General features: G+C 40.7%; 1 protein-coding gene across 4 annotated transcripts in view; it reads right to left on the bottom strand.

Annotated features, from left to right (window-relative positions):
* plcl5 (phospholipase C like 5) overlaps window positions 1–19,055 on the bottom strand; it is a 98,077-nt gene extending 79,022 nt beyond the window's left edge. For 3 of the 4 annotated variants that reach the window (XR_008393467.1, XR_008393468.1, XM_017452892.3), the window contains exon 1: window positions 18,560–19,054. Coding sequence is in view for 2 of the 4 variants with exons in the window: in XM_017452892.3 (XP_017308381.1) it covers window positions 18,560–18,793 (234 nt within the window). In the remaining 2 variants the exon portion in view is untranslated. Of the gene's footprint in view, window positions 1–18,559 lie in introns of all 4 variants that reach the window. The other variant, XM_053675896.1, reaches the window with a different exon arrangement.
* Between the last annotated feature and the right edge of the window lie 211 nt (window positions 19,056–19,266).

Below are 19,266 nucleotides of genomic sequence, written 5' to 3'. Positions count from 1 at the left end.
TGTATTCGGTTACAGTTACAAATGACTTCATAAACAATGTCATCAGTAACGGAATCCAAGTATCACAATATGGAAGTCATGTAATCTGATTACTTTCGGATTACTTCAAGGCCACATACGTAAATAAAGTCAAGAGAACAGCTTAAGCATCGTAATAGCGTTCAAAACAGCGTTACTTTGAATGCAGACTTTAATACACTGAAAAATGACACTCTATTAGCATCACATAAATATATATATATATATATATATATATATATATATATATATATATATATATATATATATATAAATAAAATTGGCTTCACTCTGCCCATGTTTGACATTTTTTCCTACATTCTTTTGAATGTCTAGGGAATAACATAAAATATCAGATCCCACGAGTGAACCTTCTACCATCATTTACACATGACTGGCCATGTAATACAAAGCAATGTGATAACGTGAAATTAAAAATGACCTTATATGGCGACAGGCATTATTTCGACTCAACTGTTCAACAGTTTGATGCCGTACACAACAGAACAGGAGTAGGCTAATGGTTGAAAGGCAGGAATTTGACCAATAATAGTTTTATAATCGACCAATTGGTGTGCAAGAAGGCGAGAATTACAGAGAGGGGTTAAAATAATGCAAATATGTGCACACATGATGCAGTATTAAACCATAAGCACATCATAATAGGGCGGCTGTGGCTCAGGTGGTAGAGCGGGTTGTCCACTAATCGTAGAGTTGGAGGTTCGATTCCTGGCCCACATACCGAAGTGTCCTTGGGCAAGACACTGAACCCCAAGTTGCTCCCGATGGTAAGCTAGTGCCTTGCATAGCAGTTCTGCTACCGTGTGTGTGTGAATGAGAACCAGTCTGAAGCGGTTTTTGTAAAAAAAAAAAAAAAAAAAAAAAGCATTATATAAGTGCAGACCATAATGAAATTAAAACCAAATCCGAAAAAGAGGACGTATGGTCACCCTAGAAAAATGATGTGAATGGGAGTTCCCACTTCCCACCGCATATGTTCAGGAAGTGTGTCATCTGAACAGCCACATCGCACGAATTCCAACTCCTTTTCCAAGTGTATTTTGGCCATTTTGTCCTTTTAAATTTTGTCTTCATTCTTTGCTCGGTGCTTCCTTCCAATAAGAACATCTTCAGCAGGTCAGGAGAAGAGGTGGCCTTGAGATGGCCTGTCTGCTTGCTTTTTTTTTTCTTTTATACACATACACCTGCACCGTAACTATAGCAACCCATGTGCAAGTGAACGCAACTACACACAAACGAACTAACCAATCAGATTTAGTTACTTGCGATTTGCAATGCACACACCGAGTCTGAAAATCTGATTCAGCACATTAGACAGCAGATGAGAATGAAGACAAGGAACTGTACAGTTAGATATCAGAGAGAGGACAGGAGCAACACGTTTCTGTGCCAACTGTGGAGTCTGTTTAATAGCCAAAGGCAGCACTCTCTCTCTCTCTCTCTCTCTCCCACACACACACACACACACACACACACACAAAGGAAGCGAGAAAGCACAAACAGCAGTCCAGACAAGTCCAAACATTAAGGTCAGTATCTGACAGTAGCTGTGCCAACGCTGATATAAATGTTACTTAAGTGCCTGAGTCTCTGTCTCACTCGCTCTCCCTCTCTCCCACACACACACACACACACACACACACACACACACACACACACACACACACACAGACGTATGCATCTCTCATGGTGAGTCAGCTCAAAGCTGCTTGCACAGTGAAACTATCCTTGGTTAATCTGTTTTACGTCCCGAGCAACTTTAAGGGCAACAGTGCTGGAGAAGGACATCCACGTGTGTGTCTGGCGGAAATCAGAGCCTCTTCCTCTACGAGTGGAAACACACTATGACATCATCCAAAACAACACGAGGGGATTCAACCCCTGGTCCTGTAGGAGATAACCCAAATATCTTCTAAAATCAACAGGGTCCTGTGTGAAAGATGGAGCGATTGGATTGACCAGTCTAAAACCTTCACTTTTCCCCCACTGATGAAGGCCTATGTTGAGTTGGCAGTGTGTTTTGGGTCACTTATAAAATTCCTCCTGATTAATTTGGATGGGCAGAGAATGTTTCTGTAAACTTCTGAATTCATTCTGCGGCTACCATCATGAGTTCCATCATCAATAAAGATTAGCGAGACTGTTCCAGAAGCAGCCATACAAACCCAAGCCGTGACACTACCAACAACTCAGTCACCTGAACTGCATAGTGCATTTGTCTCTTCATTATGGTGTCCATGTTCTGGGTGTGACAGTGTGGTGACCCCTTAAAAAAATTGGGGTTCAGTAACAGTAATCCAACAGGTATTTCTCCTAAAGGAGTCATTCATGGGTTATTTTTGAGATCCTTTTTCAACAGGTTAGTGTTGGAGCCTCTACAAGGTTTGGTGTTAAAACTGTTTCAGGAACCCCCAACCTAAATGTCCCTTTCAATAATGTACAGGTGCGTCTAAAAGAAATTTGAATACTGTGGAATTATTATTTTTCACCATGTTTCACAGATGAACTTGTATGTTTTGGATCATGAGCAGATCCTTTCTTTCGGCACACTTTGGCCTTGGTTCCAGAGCTCTTGTGGCTCATCTCTATATTTCTCTGCAAATTCCAATCTGGCGTTCCAGTTCTTACTGCTGATGAGTGGTTTGTAGTATGACTTCTATATGTTTGCTCTTGAAGTCTTCTTCGAACAGTAGATTGTGATACCTTCACCCCTGCCCTGTGGAGGTTGTTGGTGATGTCACTGACTGTTGTTATGGGGTTTTTCTCCACAGCTCTCACAATGTTTCTGACATCAACTGTTGTTATTTTCATTGGCCGACCCAATTTGTGTCTGTCTGTCCAAATTGTCGCATTGGCTATGCCCGATGCTTGTGCTATGCCTCTGATTGGTTTCCCCTCTTTTCTTTGACACTAAAGCCTAAAATCAAGCGTAGATGTTCAGAACTAGTTATTCTTTATACAATCAATCTAACAGTACACACCTGGGTAACACCTGTCAGTCACATGTTCCAATATTTTTGCTCACTTACAAAATTATACAAAATGTGCTATGTTCTATGTCACACATCTACATATAAATACCCGGAAAATAAATACCAGGAAATTCATCTTTTGATCTCACGCCTAAATGTCTTCAGTCTACAGCAAAAACAAATTATTTGAACTTGCCGTTTCAACAGTTTCAGAGGGGACTGTAAGCTAATAACTGAAACTAAACTCATTTTTCTACATAATTCAGAGAAGCAGCTCTTTCCGGCATGCTTTTTAAACTTTCATGGCTGTCTCAGAATTATGAGACAAAGCTGTGCCTTCAGTGAAAGAGAGATATGCAGCATTCAAATTTGCTGCCTCCCAAATGAACTGCAGGGATAGCGGAAGGTCCACGATAATCTTTATCATGATACCCAAAAACATGAAATGTTGGATTACAGATTATTAGCACATGGCCAAATCTAACAGAATGGTGGGGAAATATTACATTCTTAGTTATATTATAATCTGACATTTCAATTAAAAATAAGAATGAAATAAATATAAACTCTAACACACATTACTAAAGATAAATAAAAACGTTAGGCTAGGGGTATATAATTATTAGTATAACCTCTTAAACGTCCAGTAAGTATTTCAGTTATTCAGACTAAAGCATAATATTCAGTAGCTACTATGAATTCAGAAATGTGCGTAGTTAGTGGGTTGAACATTGCCCTTGAATTTGAATGAAGTTGTTAAACAAATCAATATTGAAATGCTTCTGAACATTAATGAGCCCATAACTTTCTGCTAAATAAACAAATTATGGAAAGTGAAAACCTGATTGTTTCAAGCTCATTTTAAAAAATATATTTTTACAGAATTTTGTCGCTGATATTTAGCTAGATTTTTTTTTTTTTTTACTTAATCCAGAATTCATGTAAAAATCCACCATTTTCGATTATCTTCACATTTGAATAAGTAAATATTAGAGGACTGCATCGAATGATTATTTTGATGATTGATCGGTTGATTATTTTTCAAATTAACTGATTAGTTAATTACATCAACTACATTTACATTTAAAGAAATACATTTCTAATGATAAAATGTCTTTCCAGAATTTCAATCATCTAATATAATACTACTACAGAACTTATAATCATCCTGCATTAAATAACAGGTCACTAACTACAAACCAATTTTACTGACATTTATCAGATAATCTGTCACAGCATGAAAATATTATCTGTGGAATATTAACTGTCAAAGGCTTCTCTTTTTTTTTGCAATATATTTTAATGTGAACAATGGACCTATGGTGTGAATGGAACAATGGTGTGAATCTCTGGGAGAGATCAAATTTCAAAAGTCAAAATTTCAAAATTTGTTCAATTCCAAGCCAAAATTCAAAATAAAGGCCAATATCCTCCAATATTCCGCTAACTAAAACATTCGAATGCTAAATTTGTTTTGCTTGCCATGTTTGTGCGAGGTGAATCATTTTTGGTCTGGAATCGACTCCGAAGCTTTGGAGTTGACTCTTAGTTTTCAATGCCTGAAATCAGGGAATCAACTATTCAAAGACAAAACGGCATAACTTAAGATGAAACATATATTACCAAATAGATATTGAGTGTGTTAAGAAGACTTAACAATGTATCAAAAACTAGTTTAACTATTTTTGAGCTAAATGATTTAAAGAGACTTGCTTGTAGTGTGAAGTGACATAATGTTTGCCATTGCACCACTTGAACCACAGCATGCTTCATAACTTGGACCAAATAATGGATAAGTTGTCACCTATCTTCATTGTCAACTATTTTTATTATCGAATTGTAACGATTTCCTCATTTAGTTGTTTGAGGGCTAAAATATTATAAACATTTTATAGTGTAATTCTCTCAGACAGTGCTAATGGAAATACTATAACCCTAGTACAATCCCCTCTGAAACTATTGGAACGGCAAGGCCATGTAATTTGTCTGTGCTATACACCAAAGACATTTGGGTTTGAGATCTAAAGATGGATATGAGACAAGAGTTTAATATTTCAGCTTATATTTCCTGGTATTTACATCTAGATAGATGTGTTAAACAACATCTATCTAGATGTAACCGACCCATTTGGTGTCTGTTGCTCAGTACACCAGTCGCGTCTTTCTTTTTCAGAACATTCCAGATTATTGTACTGGTTTTGCCCAATATTTGTGCAATGCCCCTTTGATCGATTTCCCTCTTTTCTCAGCTTCAAAATGGCTTGCTTTTATCCCATAGACAGCTCACTGATCTTCATGTTGGCTTATCCTTTTTAACAAAAAATGCAGTCTTCACAGGTGAAACTGAAGGCTAAAAGTAAATAGTAAATAGTAAAAAGTAAATAGGTCAAGAGTAAATGTTCAGAGCTAATTACTGTTTAAACAGTCAATCTAACAGGTCACACCTGGGTAACAGGAAACACCTGTCAGTCACATGTTCCAATACTTATGCGTGCCTACAAATTCGGTGGACTGATGCGAAATGTGTTACGTTCTATGTCATTTAACACATCTACATATAAAAACAACATAAAAAAAAATCACAATGTAAGCTATAGAAATTGAGATAAATCAAGATGCATAAAGATACATATTTAATAACTAATGTAACCTTGGATAAGCTTTGTAATAGTAGCAGAGGAGACCTATAACATCTATAATACTCGGAAGAGTCCGAATTAGAGACTACTTCATGTCACAGATCACAGAGTGTGTGTACAGGGTCACTTATAGAAACATAATCAGGATTTGGATTTTTATGAACATTTCTAACCCGACACTGTGAGTCAAGAAGACATGTGATAGAAAAACTAACTGAGAAAAACTTGTGACTGGAGTAAACACATGCAAAGAAGACGTCGCAGTGCATGTACACGAGCAAAACACTTTCCCACTTCACTTTCCCACACACGCACAGACACAGACACACACACACATAGTCACACATACACAGCTGGTAATATGACTTGCAGCGTGCTGATAACTACTCTCATTTCCTGTTTTTTTCTCTCTTTTTTTGAGCGACAGGCGACTTCCTCCTCTCGCAGACACCGTGTCCCTGTCATACCAGATAGAGGGGAAGGGAAACAAATGAACATGACAGAAAGAACAGGGATACAGATATTCCACTAAACACACAGGAACCAGTTGATCTCGGAGTTACCGTTAGAGTGAGTTCAGTTATTAGTGCATGTGTGCAGTGTTTAAATGCAGTGTGTGTACACACTGTAGCTGAACAGGGAAAGAGCGGCTTACACCCCCGTCCTTTTCTACCTTCCCGGAAACATCATCAAATTTAGAGAAGACAGAAAAAAGAAGAGATGGAAGGTGAGATGTAGAGAGTATGAGACTGTCAGGATAAAAAAGTGATGGGACAGACTTTCCACCTCTCTGTCTTCTCTTTCATCAGGATCTCTCAGTACTAACACCTCCTATGAAGCACTACCTCACTGATACAGCAGTTTCAGACCTGAGACTTTTATATTAGACAACAGTCAAGAGCTGAAGGACAAAAGCCAATACTTCGCTGTATAAACTGCAGTCAAACTGATTTCCAAAATATGTGCATGACATGACGGACGGACGGCTGGATGGATGGATGGATGGATGGATTTTTGTCAGGATAGGTTGATAGTCAGGCCTGTATGGGTAAAAATATACAGATTTATGTGTATATGAATGATGGATGGGTGGATGGATGGATGGATGGATGGATGGAGGGAATTGTGGCTGAATGAATAGACTGAGAAATGAACAGATGGAAATTTATGTATGCATGCATGGGCAGGTAAATGAATGGATGGGTGGATGGTTGATGGATGGATGGATGCACAAAGGAATATACAGATTTATGTGTATATGGATGATGGATGGATGGATGGATGGAATTGTGGCTGAATGGATAGACTGAGAAATGGACAGCTGGACATTTATCTATGTTTGTATGGGCAGGTAAATGAATGGATGGATGGATGAATGGATGGATGCACAAAGGAATATACAGATCTATGTGTATATGGATGGATGGATGGATGAATAGATGAATGGATGGAATTCTGGCTGAATGAATAGACTGAGAAATGAACAGATGGAAATTTATGTATGCATGCATGGGCAGGTAAATGAATGGATGGGTGGATGGTTGATGGATGGATGGATGCACAAAGGAATATACAGATTTATGTGTATATGGATGATGGATGGATGGATAGATGGATGGAATTTTCTCAGAATAGGTTGATAGACATGCCTGTATGGGTAAGAATATACAGATTTATGTGTATATGGATGATGGATGGATGGATGGATGGATGGATGGATGGAATTGTGGCTGAATGGATAGACTGAGAAATGGACAGCTGGACATTTATCTATGTTTGTATGGGCAGGTAAATGAATGGATGGATGGATGAATGGATGGATGCACAAAGGAATATACAGATCTATGTGTATATGGATGGATGGATGGATGAATAGATGAACGGATGGAATTCTGGCTGAATGAATAGACTGAGAAATGAACAGATGGACATTTATGTATGCGTGTATGGGCAGGTAAATGAATGGATGGATGGATGGATGGATGCACAAAGGAATATACAGATTTTTGTGTATATGGATGATGGATGGATGGATAGATGGATGGAATTTTGTCAGAATAGGTTGATAGACATGCCCATATGGGTAAGAATATACAGATTTATGTGTATATGGATGATGGATGGATGGATGGATGAATAGATGAACGGATGGAATTCTGGCTGAATGAATAGACTGAGAAATGAACAGATGGACATTTATGTATGTTTGTATGGGCAGGTAAATGAACGAATGGATGGATGGATGGATGGACGAATGCACAAAGGAATATACAGATTTATGTATGTATAAACGACAGTTGGACAGATGAATGATGAAACTGTTAGATGGAAGAATAAAAGGATAGATAGATAGATTTATGGATGGATGGATGGACAGATAAGCAAATGATTCTACAAATGGGCAGACATACTTAAAACAGATGACGTATGAATACATACAGGTTTTTGTATATATGAATGATGATTGGACAGATGAAAGCAAATGGTTAGATGAAAGAATAACTGGATGGACAGATAAGCAGATGACTGTACAAATGGATACTTAGACGCAGTAGATGATGGAGGGATGCAAGAATGGATAAATTAACGTACAGTGTGCAGGATGACTGAACGGATGGACCAACGAATGGACCAACTGATGTATGTGTGTATGGACAGATTAATGGCTGAACAGATGTAGAAAGGAACAGACAGATTTAGGTGTTAACGACTGACAGATAGACAGATTTATAGAGGAACAGATGAATGTATGGAAGAATGGATAAATTAACTGATAGACAAACAGAGTGTGGGTGCATAGATTTAAGTACGACTGTATAGATGGATGGATGTACAGACTTATGGACAGATGGAGTGCAGATTTATTGCGGATGGATGGATGAATGGATGGATGGCTTAATAGAGGGGGCTGGGTGGATGGAATTTTCCACATTTGGGAAAAACCTACTAAACGTAGTTCTGTGTAATGTCGGAATTAAACTGAAAGCGAGAGAGAAAGAGAGAGAGAGAGAGCAAGAGAGATCCTCATTGATTTCAGACTAATTCTCAATCTTGTGGGTGTTTAAGGACGTTACTCTTGTACTGAGTACCAGTCTAATTTGTTCAGTGAAACGATTCGGCCTACAGAGGGAATGTCTGGCTCATCATCAGCACAGACAGGTGAAAGTAAAAAAAAAAAAAAAAAAAAAAAAAAAGAGGCCAAAGTGAAGAGGTGGAGAACATAAGAGGAATGTACATGAGAGGGATGGAAAGGAGGAGAGACTGCCTACTTAAATTTCCTTCCTTTCTTGTACGCACATTAGTGTAAAATGATCGAGCGTGCTTTCAGTGGAGTAACTGGATATCTCTGCATCTTTTTCTCTTCCAGGCAAAATGGAGAGAGAGAGAGAGAGAGAGAGAGAGAGAGAGAGAGAGTATTATTGTGTATGTGAGGAGCTGGACAGTGAAGCAGGGCTGTTCTATTCATTATGCCTTTATGGAGTTACACTTAACCTGTTGTGGGAAGTGCATTGATCTGAAACTATAAAGGCTTCTTCAGGTCAGTCTCACACACACAACACACAAGCTCGGGTCCTTAAATGTATTCCATGTCCAAATCATTCCATGTTTCTCTCCTCTCATCCCACACCAATGCACACACACACACACACACACACACACAGCATGTGAGCGTAAAGAGTGTCGTGTTTCATGGCGGTCTCCCAGGCACCTTGGCTAAGAGATGGAATGAGAGCTACTGGATTAGAAAGCCACCTCCTGAGAAAGGGAGCGAGGGGGCACATGCTGTGATTCCGAACAAGTAACAAGGAAACGAAAAAGAAAGTGAATAGATTTCCCAATAAAAATGTTATACGGGACACATACGGGGTGCGGCTGTGGCTCAGGTGGTAGTGGGTTGTCCGCTAATCGTAGAGGTGGCGGTTCAATTCCCGGCCTGGATGGTCGGACGGACGGATAGATGGATGGATGGATGAAAGAAAGAAAGAACTGTAAAGGTGTCACTGCAGAGAATGAGAGTGGAATGTAAGCAAAGGAAGAAAGACGCAGAAGGCAACGAAACAAACAAAAGAACTGCGAAAGCATCCTTGCATTTAACTATTCGTTTAGCGGACGCTTTTATCCGAAGTGACTTACTAATGAGGAAATACAAGCAAAGCGATATATCGAGCGGAGAACAGTACAAGTAGTGCTACTGTACAATATCTTTCTAGAAACGCAAAGTGTGCAGAGTAGAGGTGTAACAGCCAGAGTACGTTCTTTTTTTCTTTTCTTTTTTTAAGTATAATGTGGGGTTGGCGTTTTAGGGGTTAGTTAAGTGTTCAGGGAAGAGGTGGGTCATCCTTACAGAACATGAGACAGGAACTCATGGAATGAAGGAAGACAGGAAGGACAAATAAACGAATGAGTGAAAGAATAAAGGAGCAAATAAACAAACTAATGGAAGGAAGGAAGGAAGAAGTGCAAAGGCATCACTGCAGAACATAAGACTGGAATTGATAAATGCCTCTTCTCTTTTCCTGTGACACTTACACACACACACACACACACACACACACACATAGAGCTGTCACTGGGTGTTGGTGTGGATGAAGACTCCTCTAAGACACCAATACGATTGGTCAGCAACACACACACACACACACACACACACACACACACACACACACACACACACACGTTGCTCAATGTCTCCACAGGGCCCGTGAGTGAACACCAGAGAGCACTGACCTAGATTCTCTACATACTCCACCGTTCCTGTGAACATGCGTGTGTGTTTTCACACGTTGCGCCCACATGTTCTCCTGAGTCACACTGCAGTGAACAGAGATGTTATTACATCACCAGAGACAAATCCCATCACGTTCGGGCAGGATACTGGTTAGCCTGAGACCTTAGCAATAGCGATGGACCGTCAAGGCCGTAGGCCCCAAACTACACACTACCCCTTGCGCACTACAGGACCCGAGTCCAGCAGATCAGCACTAATTAAACCTTACATACAGGATTCAATCGAATTACACAAGCGTTAGTAGGATCTGGACGTACAGAGCGGAATCAGCGAGCGTAGATGTTAAAACGAGAAGCTTTCCTCCTCGCTCACCAGCTTGTACATTAGGGTCAGGACTCGCAGTGTATAACACATGTCCCAGTCAGCAAACTGGCAGTGATGAGCTGTATGAGGTGTGAGGTGCAGTGTGTGAGACTTTCACAATTATTACATCATTACTTTCGTGCAGTTATTTGAGGTGAACTCGATTAACCCTGAAATTTCTTCAATCATGCTTCCATCTAAGCACATTGTATTCGGTCAAGGTTAATTCTCAATTAGTTCCCGGATAGAATTCCATAGCTGGGGTATTTTTATTTGAATCATTATTCTCAGTCAAATGCTTCGAATATTCCGATCATTTGGCCGTTCCTCATAAAGTGTAAGCGCATTATACTATTAAGCTTATATTACAAGCCTAGCACGACATCAGCCGTGGTTGTTTGGGTTGGTTTGGTTTGGTTTGGTTATGGGCACAGCAATTACACTCTCGATTAGATTGGGCTACAAAGATTTGACAATCTTGTATTCACTACACATGAATATTAATAAAAGTGTGTATTCGAGAAGATTGTGTGCTTTTTAACAATAAAGGCTGAATATATATATGGATAGAAAAGTCTACACACCCCTGTTAAAATGGCCGGTTTTTATGATGTAAAAAAGAAGGAGAAAAAAGAAACCAAGATGAATCAAGATAATGTCAGAAACTTTTCCACCCTCAGATGAAATTACCCTGCGAAATGACAGTGTATAAACCTTACAATAACCTGGCTGCTTAAGTGTGCACACCCTTTTATAACTGTAGGTTTGGCTGTGTTCACGATGTACCAATCACATTCAATCTCATGCTCAAAAGTAATTATCATACAGCTGCCATGAATACAATTACAATACAAAACTGATTAACCCCAAATAAAGACCAGCTGTTTCTCTCGGAATTTCCTCACATCTTCTTGGTTTCATCCGACTGCTGAAGCCATGGTCTGCAAAGAGCTTACAAAGCATGTACGGTATCTCAGTTATTGAAGGATCAAGAGAGGGCTATAAAATAACTTCTAAAACGTTAGATGTACCATGGAACGCCATACAGGTCATCATCAATAAATAGAGAAAATGATGCACGACAGTGACATCACCAAGAACAGGGTGTACCTACAAAATGTATAAAAGGACGAGACAAAAAACTTACCAGGGAGGCTGCCAGGAGACCTGCTGCAACATTAAAGGCGCTGCAGGAATATCTGACAAGTACTGATTACTCTGTGCATATAACAGCAATCTCTCATATTCTTCACATGTCTGGGCTAGACGGAAGCCCTTTCTCACAACCAAACCACGCCTAACCATATGGCAATATGTGTTATGGTCAGATGAGACCAATTCCAAAAGGTATAATAATTCCCTAATTCCAAAAGGTACTGTACTGTTTGGTGTAACAAAAAATTTTTTTTAAAAAACCACCAAATGAACACCATACCCACAGGGAAGCATGGTGGTGGCAGCATCACGCTTTAGGGCTGCTTTTCTTCAGCTAGAACTGGGGCTTTAAAAAAAAGTTTCTGATTGTTTTTCACTTTACTTTTGCAATTTCACATTTAATTGAATGATTTAATAAAAAATACTATAAAGTAGTAAACATTCATAAATTAAAGAAAGAGTATCAACCCTTTGCTTTTTTTAAAAAAAAAAAAAAATCAGTCTCAAGTACAATTTGTGCAGTTTTATAAGTACATTAGATGGTAAATATATTGGGGAAATATATTAAATTGTTTTTGTACTGACTCAATCATGTTAAAGTCATGAAAGCAAACAATTATAACAAATTTTGAACCAAAAAAAAAAAACAACAACAACAGACGTTTGCACAGTAGTGTATATGTGAATTATAGCCAGTATTTCTGTCAGAGCAGATGTTATAGAAAATTAAATCAATGCATTCTGATTTTAAAACTTCAGCAGCGCTGTGGTTAACATGCTTGTCCATGTTGATTAGCCGTAGTCCTCATCATTTCCACTACACACAGTCTCATGAATGTCCGTGTGGATAACCTCAGGGGACACAGAAATGCGTGTCATGTTTCTTACGGTTCGGTTTCCAGACATGACTGACAGATTTGTCTAAATATAATCAAATACACCACATCTAGACGAAGGGTCCGCATGCTAAATTGGCAGCTGATTATTGTGAGCAGTTAGTAGTGATGTGTATCAGTAAATAACAGTGGCAACTGCTATAAAAACAGCCATTACGCCATGAGCATTTACATGCATTTTATGACCCTGCTAAGATGAGTTCATTTCTTTCAGAGAGGCGTTTTATACAAAGTGATAAATCCAAACATAACGCTGAGCAGATTTGGATCTTGCTCAGAGGATTTGAGCTAAAAATCTGCGTTTGAGTGTTTAAGACTCCTAAACTTTCGAAACTTTTAGGCTATTCTAAACGTTTTGCATAACTACTCTTGCGCCACTCGACGCAGGAAAAGAAATTGCGTGGTATAATATCTTGAAGAAATTGCGTGGTATAATATCTTGAAGAAATTGCGTGGAATAATATCTTGTACCAGTTTTCTAATTTAATATAAATAATGAACTAAGTATGTATCCTAATGTACTCTTCCGTGTAAGCAGCTAACAATTTCCAATATGCCAATATGGCTGCATCTCAAATGGCAGTTTACTGGGAATATACTGCACTACCTCCTATGTAGTGAGCCTATATGGTGAATAGAACTAATTTTTGCCACGATTCAAAGTACAGACGGAAGCAAGCGCAGATTCTTAAACATTTAATAACAGACAAACATACGAAACACTCTACAACAAGGAAACAAAACACTGTGGCAAAGGCGATATATGGCAGCATAGGCAAAGGTATAGTGAGACGATAACGTGAGGCAAAGAGTGCGTTGCAAACTGTGACTATATACAAGAGTGCCAATTACCAGGAACGTGAATCAGGTGCAGGTGGTCATGTGACAATGAAGCGGTGGCTGTTGGGAACTGTAGTTCAGAGTTCCCTTACTGATTTCATGACAATTTTAGTGAATAGAAAGCAAAGATTTCAGTGTGTTGAAGTCTTAAATGTATTTATTTTTTTTTAATCTGCTAAATATCAGTGCTAAAAAATGTTAAAGCCAGTAAAGAAATAATAATAAGAAAAATAAAGCAAGGGAATGGTGATTTATAATATATAGTATATAAATTAGATAAGGAATAAGGAATGAAGAAAAGCGGAACTGCGTCAGTCGAGGAGTGTGTTTACGGTGACAGCGTGCGTAACTAGGCAACAACGTCCTCTTAGTATGGCCCGGTACTCGTGTACTCTTTTGCTACACACCCCAAAAGTATGTACTTTTTTCTTCACAAAAATAGTACGTACTTTTAGTGCACATTATACAGTAAGTAGGCGAACTGGGACGCTGTGTAAACCTTTTACATGATTAAAATTCCAATGCAACTTTTAAGAGATTTAAGGACATTCATCCATTATATATATATATATATATATATATATATATATATATATATACACACACATCATACTTACTTTGTGGATTTAACTTGAACTAAATGAACTAAAATGTACAAAGTATAAAGTTACAGATGCACATATTGTTGTCACCTGAAAGGTATTAGCTGAGAGTCAGATCAGGAGTAAGGGGTAGTAGGGACAAAAGGGGACGTGTCTGTGAGACATGAGAACATTTTGCTCATTTGCCTGGTGCTTTTATTTAAAGCGGCTTACCATTTGGACAGAATACGAGTGAGCAGTTATGGGTTAAAAGGCGTGCTCAAAGACCCAAGCGCAGCTGCTTGGTAATGCTGGGATTTAAACTCATGACCTTTCGATCGGTAGCCCGAAGCCTTAACCACTTATCCACCACTTCCCAAAAAGGAGCTGTGTTTAGCGGTGTTCTCACACCTTTTCTACTCAGGTACAGCCAAGCCGTACTTAAAGGCTCTACTTATAATCTATTTCTGATTTACCTTCTGAGACATTTCACTCACCCGCAGTGGTGTTTAATGAGTGATGATAATGAGTCTTTATTGATCACGTATACAGTACAGCACAGTGAAATGCTCTTCTTCGCATACCTCAGCCATGATACAGCGCCCCTGGAGCTAAGAGCCTTGATCAAGGACCCAAGCGATCAGTAACCCAGAGCCTTAACCGCCCCTGCTAAGTAGCTCCAGATCCACCGGTCCAGGAGTCTAAATAGAAAGCATTCATTCTACTCTTTTCGTTATTAACGAATTGCACGGACAGAAATCGGTCATCCGATGAACGGCGCAGTCCGAGACCTGGCGTGAACCGTGCCGGCTCTCAGCAGAGCGCGAGGAAAGTGAGATGGAGTGTCTCATCTCGTTCGAGGGAAATGTTAAAGGGAGAGCGTGCTCTCATCCACCTCGTCGCTCTCTTAGACACAGCCGTGGGCTCTTCTGCGGGCGAGGATCTGTCTGAGCAAGCCTGAGTGACAGAAAGGAGCTTCAACCGAGGCCGTGAAAACGCACAGCTCACGTGCCCGGTGTTAAGCTGAGGGGTTCAGTGAAAAAGAAAAAAGTAGTAGTATTGTAAAACACCTGAGTTTGCAGTTCATGTTTTCACTGTGCTGGGCATCGAGAAACATGTTTCCAGAGAGTAACACTGCTCCGGTTTACTGCTCCAGGCGTCATGGCATTTACACAGCTTATCATGCCTACATTCTTAGCATTCTTTCTCCGAGTGGATTTTCTACAAACCTATAGCGTTTTCTGGACGACCAACGTGAAGGAGTTAGACGTGCATCATATGTAAACTATTCAAATATACTTTTCATTTGTTTTATCCATGTTTATTTTTCAATGCCACACACATCATGTCAGCTTTGAATACAAAACCAAGCAGCCTCTTCAGCCCTCACAATCCTTTTCAATGTTATTAAGGTCCCTTGTGCTCTTTAATAAATGAGAAATGTAACTGTTGGTAAATTGCTGTGGTCTAAGAGGAATAAAAGTCTTCAGGATGCGCTGTAGGAACGGAATCAACTTTGCGGTGTCAACTACATCATTGATTATTTTCCTAAAATAGCATATCCCGGCATTGTTGTTGGTGTTTTTTATTTTAATTCCTTCCTTGTTCTACTTTTAATCACTCATTGGCAATTTTTTCATTGCCGGAATATTTTGCAGTCCGTCCAGGATGTAGCGATCGCAGAATATGAACGCTATTCGGACGAGCTCGCGATTTTTCGAAACCACCGCAGATTTGGGCCGAGCCGTGTCATCGCGCGACATCATCACCGCACGCGTTCAGCCGAACCCCCCTCTTCGATTCACGCGCGTCAGACGCGAGTCGCGTTTACCATCAAACATCGCCGCGAAAGACCCATTTTTGTGCGGTGGAAACTGCGACGTTGCCGATTCGAGTAGTGTTCCGCAAAAAAAGCTCCGCAAGTTTTGAAAAAAGCCACAAAGGCAAGAATTTCTGTACAAAAATAATTCCTGCGGCATCCTGTATGGACTGATTTTGTATCGGATTTCTAATTAATTTACAAAAATGAACAGAATCGGTGTATTATCATGTTATTTAGACGCGAGCGGTTATTTTCCGACACGCAGTAAAAGGCCGAATCTTACTGTAAATACCATTTTATTGGACATAAATGTGGCTTATGCACTAACCCCCTCCCCTCCTCCCCACTCCCCCCGCCCCCTTCCTAGCGAGTCTATATAGTGAATAGAAAGCCATTTGGGATTCAGTCTATGTGTTGAAGGCTTAAATTGCTAATTATAACTGATAAGGAAACATTACCATGGTTAAACACATAAAAACAAACCAAAATCAATCCAATAGAAGGATGTGCATTACAAGTAACATTTCAGATATAAATATATATATATATACATATTTTTTGTCCGTGATTAGTTTTCCATGCCACACACGTCATGTTGGTTTTGAACACAAAACCCAGCAGCCTTTTCAACACTCACAATCCTTTTCCCTGTCACCCGCTCCCTTGCGCCAGTGCCAAAACACCCACACAGCCAAGAGCGGAATTCAATAAAAGCCAGAGAGTGACAGAATAAGGCGCTGCTTCGTCTCGGTTGCTAAGCAAACCGGAATGGATCGGCCCGATGGACAAAGTCTCTCTTCCAAAACAACAATTTCCCATCCGGGATCGGAGGATGGAACACACACACACACAGAGACACAGAGACACACACAGGACTTCCTAAAGTTGTGACATTTAATCAGAGATCTATGAAAATCTCTGGGGGTGTGAGACTGTAAGAAAAAGTGAAAGATATTTTATCCTGAGATATTTATTAATACAAGTATGTGTGTGTGTGTGTGTGTGTGTGTGTGTGTGTGTGTAATCGTTTGTTCCATCTTTGTTACTGCAATCCTGGCAAAACTCAATTAGCACAACAAAGCTCCTCACGCCTCGGGTCAGCTGATCCGTGGGGCTGATTGATCCACTGATAGATTGAATTTTGTTGCCCTCACAAAGTCATGTCATTTCGCACACAGGACGGCGCAAATCAATTATCCAATAGTTACTCTAATGTTACTCACTTTAAGTCGGTCAAACGACACAATATATGGTTCTGGGAAATAAATAAATAAATAAATCCAGTGCAGTTAACAGGCCTTATGTCTGACATGAAAAAAGTCTTGCCTTGAAATCGCAACATGCCGCATGATATGAACATAATATCGATCTGTGAGTAAACTGCCAGACATGTCTTAACTGATTCTTAAAATTCTATTTTTCTCCCAAAAGTTAGCTAGAGGGGGCGCATGGTGGCTTAGTGGTTAGCATGTTCGCCTCACACCTCCAGGGTCGGGGGTTCGATCCCTCCGTGTGCGGAGTTTGCGTGTTCTCCCCGTGCTGCAGGGGTTTCCTCCGGGTACTCCGGTTTCCTCCCCCATTCCAAAGACATGCATGGTAGGCTGTTTGGCATGTCCAAAGTGTCCGTAGTGTATGAATGTGTAAGTGATTGTGCCCTGCGATGGATTGGCACCCTGTCCAGGGTGTACACCGCCTTGTGCCCGATGCTCCCTGGGATAGGCTCCAGGTTTCCCGGTGACCCTGAAAAGGAGTGAGCGGTGTAGAAGATGGATGGAGTTAGCTAGAGGCTACTGCAGGAAACGTGAAACTGGTCAGAGTCGTGGTGGATCCAGAATCTATCCCGGGACACTGGGCTCAAGGTCAGAAAATTCACCAAGGATGGGACACCTGTACATCACATAGGCACCACGTGCACACACACACACACACACACACACACTCCTAGAGGAAATTTAGCCCAGTCAATCCATCCATAACTGCATGTTTTTGAGAGGTGTGAAGAAACCAGAGAGCCCAGAGGATGCAAGCATGGCTAGAACATGCAAAACTCTACAGAGACAGTCTGAGCTCAGGAACCAGGCAGCATTTTAACTATCTATATATATATATATATATATATATATATATATATATATATATATATATATATATATATATATATATTTGCATTTGCTGAATCATGTGAAGGATGTGATTGAATTCTTCATGATGTCTTCATGATGCACCCGATAACATGATGCGATAACGATCAGTCGTGCTGCTGTTAAGAAAACTTCGTGCTGCACTAAATCCTAACGTGTGTGCTGGCGCGCGAGACGCTTATACATGCTGAACTTGAGCAAAATCATACAAGAGCTCGCGCCCGCAAACCGGAAACGGACAATGTGATCCACACAGGAGTGTCAGTTGTTGCCGGTGTGAACGGCATTAAAAGCAAATGTCTGAACAGAAGTCCGGAGAGTGAGAAAGTCCATTTCCGCAACTAAAACAGCACAAAAATGAAACCGACAGCGAGTCACTAACCTTCATGATGCCGCAAGGTGCGTTCCCGGCTCCTTGGTTCCTCTCCGCGGAGCTGTCGCGGCTCCGGTGTCCGCCGTTACTGTGCACCGCCTCGGCTCCGCGCGCTCCGGGTCCGCCGGCGAGGACAGCAGCAGTGGCCGGGTTGAGGAACGCGCGCGTGCTCGCAGCGGCAGGAGCATCATCGGGAAAGTCTCGCGCGGGTCTCGCCGTGTCCGCAGCCTCCGGCTCGGCCATGGTGGTCCGCCCTCAGCTACACACACAGCGCATTGTGCACAAGGTGGTGGTGGTTGAGGGTGTGTGTGGGGGGCGAGCTTTCGCGTTCAGCCTTTCGGGGAGAAAAAGAAACTCCCTCTAGAACCGAAAACCGCCTCCGCGCGCGCGGCGGAAATCTCAGACATCCATGAAGGCGATGTGTGTAAACTGGTTTAAACTCTTCTTCTGCGCGCTCTCTCCTTCTCTCTCTCTCTCTCCCTCTCTCGAACAGATGAACACACACGCACACACACACACACACACACCACACACAGATGGCGCTCGCGCCGCGATCAGGCTCTGTGGCAGCACGCGCCCATACAGCAGTTTACAGCCGCAGTCTCCGTGTTTCCGGTAGATCACGGCTGCTGCACGGAATCCTCCATCTCCAACTAACCCAACATTATGTTCTTTCTTACTTACTTATTCTATATATACACAGAATTATAGCCTAC

The sequence above is a fragment of the Ictalurus punctatus genome, chromosome 2 (genome assembly GCF_001660625.3).
Source record: "Ictalurus punctatus breed USDA103 chromosome 2, Coco_2.0, whole genome shotgun sequence".
NCBI lineage: Eukaryota > Metazoa > Chordata > Actinopteri > Siluriformes > Ictaluridae > Ictalurus > Ictalurus punctatus.
This window is presented reverse-complemented; position numbering and strand designations above follow the sequence as displayed.